At 43.5% G+C, this 5,868-nt stretch overlaps 1 protein-coding gene across 1 annotated transcript; it reads left to right on the forward strand.

Moving 5' to 3' along the window:
- The first annotated feature begins 1,191 nt into the window (after window positions 1-1,191).
- LOC130126075 (serine/threonine-protein kinase pim-2-like) lies at window positions 1,192-5,659 on the forward strand. Its single transcript, XM_056295441.1, has 8 exons — window positions 1,192-1,198; window positions 3,035-3,135; window positions 3,224-3,362; window positions 3,475-3,569; window positions 4,346-4,567; window positions 4,777-4,954; window positions 5,217-5,393; window positions 5,568-5,659. The coding sequence occupies exons 1-8, from the start codon at window positions 1,192-1,194 to the stop codon at window positions 5,657-5,659; spliced, it is 1,011 nt and encodes a 336-aa protein (XP_056151416.1).
- The last annotated feature ends 209 nt before the right edge of the window (window positions 5,660-5,868 follow it).

Genomic DNA, 5,868 nt, shown 5'->3' on the forward strand with positions numbered 1-5,868 from the left:
ATTCGTTTATTTATTTTGTTGCTTTTAGAAGAGCAACATCATTCAGATCCACGTCTTCACACCCAACATGTTTGGTGTGGTATATGCAGATACATGCAGAGAATATGGTATATGTGGTATATGTGGCATATGCAAATATGCAGAGAAATACATCTGTCAATTTAACACGTAGAGAAATGACCATTTTAACATCTTGTATTTATACATAAGACATCAATATCAAATATATTAGAACAAAAAGATAAAACAAAAACCAATACTGACAACGTCAGACTGTACGAGGGAGATGGAAGTTTAAATGTATATTATGCAATCTATATATTTTTATTAGAAAGTATTTTTATTTTCCCTATTATTTGAGAGGTCTTAATAGCTTTTTTTGTCCGTTGTTATCTCAGAAACAGAGTCAAAGAGATGTAGTTCAACACAAAACAACCGGATATTGGGTGTGATCCGAAGCGCTTCAGGCTTATGTATGTGATATTTGCCGACAAGACAGATAAGCTTGAGAGCATTGTTAGTGGACTGTGAGTCTGGTATAGTATATGAGTATTAAAGTATTAGTATAATAGTATAAGTACATCAGCCTGATTTGACAGTATTATAATTACAATTTAATAATAGATTATAATTCATTAATATAATATATTTGAGCATATATATATATAATATAAATATATATTATATATATTTAAATATATATATATTAGTATATTTCAGTATAATGTATTTTATAACTGATGATCCGCTGTGGCGACCTCTAACGGGAGCAGCCGAAAGTAGTAGTAGTAGTATATAATATATTTTATACCTGATGATCCGCTGTGGCGACCTCTAATGGGAGCAGCCGAAAGTAGTGGTAGTAGTAGTAGTAGTAGTGGTAGTAGTAGTAGTAGTAGAAGTATAATATATTTCAGAATATATAATGATTATTTATTACCGTATTTTGTTTATCTGCTTAAAACTGGCTGCTACACGTGACCTTTAGCCTAGAAAGAAAATGGAACTCCGTGACATCATAATGGCTGACGGAATGCACTTACCAAGTTCCGGCCACCTGTCAATCCAGATGAATGCGAACAACCCATGAGAGCAGACCTTTCAACACATCTTTCTAGTTATTTTATATCAGTTTGTTCGTTTTAGTCCGGATTTTCACATCCTTATATTCTAACACACTTTGCTATTATCATGAGCTGTAAGTATGTCCACAAATTTGTGCAATATGTCGAGTCCATGTTTAATTTAAAAGCCATATGCATTTGTCACACACTATGAATTGATGTGAAGGACTCAAACGCATTTGTTAAGACAGAGTTAGGATATCTAACACTATCTGTTGGTTCCACACTAGCGTTGTGTGTTTGTAAATGTCATTTGTATCATCTTGACCTCAAAAATAATCATTGATGATCTACAAAAAGAGGAAAATTCAAGTGCAAAACGAAAACTTTTCTTCAGAGGGACAATCTATTCAACCCTCCATTACCGGCGTCCGGGTAGCGAAGCGGTCTAGTCCGTTGCCTACCAACACGGGGATTGCCAGTCCGAATCCCCGTGTTACCTCAGGCTTGGTCGGGCATCCATTCATCCATCCACCATCCAAACCGCTTATCCTCTCTCAGGGCCGCGGGCGTCCCTACAGACACAATTGGCCGTGTCTGCTGGAGGGAAGCCGGATGTGGGCATGTGTCCTGGTCGCTGCACTAGCGCCTCCTCTGGTCAGTTGAAGCGCCTGTTTGAGGGGAAACTGGGGGGAATAGTGTGATCCTCCCACGCGCTACGTCCCCCTGGCGAAACTCCTCACTGTCAGGTGAAAAGAAGCGGCTGGCGACTCCACATGTATTGGAGGAGACATGTGGTAGTCTGCAGCCCTCCCCGGATCGGCAGAGGGGATGGACGGCTCAGAAGAGTGGGGTAATTGGCCAAGTACAATTGGGGAGAAAAAAAAAAGGGGGGGGCCTCCACTACCAATGCTGAGAGTTTTTTAACATGGCTAACTGTGAAGAATGTGTCATTTTTCCCAGAGGAAAGTCCTGCACTTTAGGCAGAATATTGCTGTTTGTTTCACACTGTGCATTCCTGAGGGTTGCATGATACATTTTATCATGGTAAACCCTAACTCTAGTCTGCTCCACAAGGCTGCACCACATTTTAGGCCCTCCACCTTGCCCCACTACCTTCTATCTGCAGGGCTCATGAACATAATCCTACTTTCTTGCAACCTTTTCTCAGCTATTAAACCTTTGCTTGAGAAGAAATGTCATAACGTTACCATGATTAGTCAGCCTCAAGTCTTTCCTTTCTTAGTAACTGACTGCATCAATATTTATATATTGTCATACAACAGTTTTCATTCTGGTTTTCATGCCACCAGCAGCACAGACAACAGTTTTTTCACAATACCCTGATACATAGAGGCTTGAGAAGTGGGTTGCCCTTTCAAGCACATTGTTAGTTTGTACCTGCTAGGTTGCAAGTCCTCTTTTTCCTCTGGTAATTATAACTGCTATGCAAATGAAACGTCTCCCTATCATTGTGCCCTTGTGGTTTAAACTTTATATGTTTCCACTTGGTAAAGTTATTTGAAAACACGGGCCTCATTCATCAATCGTTCGTACGTGCAAACTTGCTCTGAAACAGCCGTGTAATATTTTAGCTCTCAAGATTGTCTGACAGTCAGCAGCAAAGCCTGATGGTTATGTGTAATCCCTTCCCCCTCACATCTGTGCTCTACCTCTTCCAATGAGGAATCACCCAGGGTTGCAAAGACATCAGTGTTAGCCAGTTGGTGTCTAAATTCAGGGGTTAGCCAGGTTCTACACTGGTCTCTGAGACAAAGTTCAGGTCTCAAATATTACACGGTGTGTAATGCAACCCATGGTTATGCTGATGATACACACCTTTTCATCATGGTTCCTGCTGATCTGAGACCTGTGAACTCCCTGTTTGGGTGTACTGAGAATACACATGTATGGATGTCTCAACATTTCTGCAACACAGCAGAAATAAGCCCGTCTGTCTTCCATCCTAGCAAAGAGGAAAAGAGAGACGATCAGCTCAGAGGGGAGTAAGGAGGGAGCTAAGAGAAGGAGGACGGCATCAAACAGCTCTCAAGCAGAGCTGCGCAAGGGGGTGAGGAGGATGCGGACATGTACATGGAGGAAGAATGAGAGTCAGACATGTCCATGTTTTCATCTTTTCATGTACCCCTGTGTTTCAGGAGGATACCCCGGTCCAAAGGCAGAGCCCCAGAGCCAGCGGCACCTGCTCGAAGAGTCGCCAGCACAATCAAAATGAGGGTGGCTCACATAACACCGTTCCTTGCAAGTCCAAAAGAACTGCCAAGTCATACAGCAGAGGTCAGCTGATACACAATAACACAGACAGACAGACAGACAGACAGACAGACACATATAAATACAGATAGACAGATAAACAGGTGTGTGTGTGTGTGTGTGTGTGTGTTTTTAGCTGACTTTGAGGACAAATACGAGGAAATGGAGCAGTTGGGTGAAGGAGGCTTTGGCGCCGTCTATGCTGGCCGCCGCAAAGAGGACAATTTACAGGTAAGACTTACAAACAGTGGCGTGGGGACACAAGACCTCTAACCTATGTCCTTTTTTGAGGGGGGGGGTCTTAATTGACAGGAGTACTTCGTTGCTTTAACATCCAACATAATGTAAGCTGATGAGCTATTACAGCGCCCAGTATCATTTTACACAAAATGGCATCATGCAGATGCAAGACTTGCACATGCTAGTTATCTACCTTCTTGCCGTACAAAATATAGGCTAGCTACACAATATTGTCCAGCTGCTCGGACGCAAAGTACAGATTTGATAATGAACATAAGAAGCATTCACTGATGTTTAAAGGTTCACGTTCACATCATACAGTATCAGTAGGCCACATGTATCAAACACATGACCTACATACCCCGTTGTATGTGCTGGACATATCCTCAGCAGATTGTGTGTGTGTGTGTGTGTGTGTCCTGTAGGTGGCAATAAAACACATCCCCCTGGAAAAGGCAACCAGGATGATCCCAATGGTAAATTCACACGTCCTCATCATATCTTGAAACATCAACGTCATTTCAAACCTGTGTTCTTTCATTAGCGGCCCGTGTGCTCAGTGTATGTGACGCATATTTAAAACAAAACACCTCTATTACTCTTCCCTCATCTTTTAGTGTGAGCCTAGTTAGTTACCCAAAGCTATCTAAAATCCACACGCTCTCATCACATTTCACTGCCTTGTTTCACCGTTAATTTCTGTCTTATTTTCATCGGCATCCATGGGTGGTCCTCAGACACTCATTACAACTCTTTGTGTTTCTCAGATTATTGATGGGAACCTGCAGCGCTGCCCCCTGGAGGTGATGCTGATGGTGCTTGCAGGAGGTCAACCAGCAGCCATCGGTAAGCATTCAGCAGTGACTCTGGTGGACTGGTTTGAGGTGGAGCGAGACCTGGTCTTGGTGATGGAGAGACCCGTCCCCTCTATTGACCTCTTCTACTACCTCGAGACTGTGGGGGGCTCCCTGCAGGAGGAGGAGGCTAAGGTGAGTGGGTGAAAAGATGGATGGTTGATGGAGGATGGATGGACAGACACAGATGGATGGGCCAGCATGTGCTTATGTGTGCGGGTGTTGGGGTGTGTGTTTGTGGGGTGTACCCCCAATAGATAAATCCAGACAGTGATGTCATATCCTTTCTCATTCTTTTCTTGTTTCTACCTCTCTTTCCCTCTCTCTCTCTCTGTGTTTCTCAGCCCTTCATGAAGCAACTGGTGAGCATGATGGCAGATGTTCATGCCAGAGGAGTTCTCCACCGGGACCTCAAACTGGAGAACATCCTGGTGGAGACTGGCACCGACACCCCACGTCTCAGGCTCATCGACTTCGGTTGCGGCTGCCTCCTGAAAAATGGACTCTACAGGAGGTTCTTCGGTAACTTCCTGAGTTCACTTTGTTGTGTTTCACATGTTTGCCTGTGTCTTTAGCCTTCTCTGCTGGACTATGTCCAAGTATGAAGTACTACTACTACACATACTACTAGTATGAAGTACTACTACTACACATACTACTAGTATGAAGTACTTATTGTTAAAGTTACACAATGCCTGACCTTCCCACTTTGGCCCTCTTTCTCCTTTATCCTTACCATTCTTTCGCTCTCTCTCTCTTCTCTCTCTCTGTCTCTGTATTGTAGGCACCACCCTATACACTCCACCAGAGTGGTTCACGCGTGGTTGCTACAGAGCAGATGCCTGCACTGTGTGGCAGCTGGGCGTGTTGCTGTACGAAATTCTTTGTGGCGCGGCCCCATTTAACACCAGAAGGGAAATTATCTCTGAGGAACCTGACATCAGTGCCAAGCTGTCCCCAGGTAAGATGGACATGTGCACACTTGATGCATGCAAACATGATGTCTCTCTCTCTCTCTCTCTCTCTCTCTCTCTCTCTCTCTCTCTCTCTCTCTCTCTCACACCCACCCACACACACACACACACACACACACACACACACTGTATGTGGTTGTGATCCTTGTCTTTCTCTCCAGGTTGTGAGGATTTGCTGCAGAAGTGTCTGTCCAAGTGTCCCGTAGAACGACCCTCCTTGGAGGAGCTGCAGCGCCACCCCTGGCTGAACTGATGCAACCACGTTCAGCTGTGTGTCATGACCTGGTTACAATCTGGTCATGTGTGATAATGTACATAGTATAAAAAATATTTGGAAATTAAAAAAATAATTTTTTGTTGATGGATGCTTGATGGAGTAACGTCTTAATATAACTGTTTCTCAGTTAAGATGCTTGTTTAAATGTACACAACACAACGACTTATTTCGTCTTGAAACCAGAT

This window comes from Lampris incognitus, chromosome 16, assembly GCF_029633865.1.
Source record: "Lampris incognitus isolate fLamInc1 chromosome 16, fLamInc1.hap2, whole genome shotgun sequence".
In the NCBI taxonomy this organism is placed as follows: Eukaryota; Metazoa; Chordata; class Actinopteri; order Lampriformes; family Lampridae; genus Lampris; species Lampris incognitus.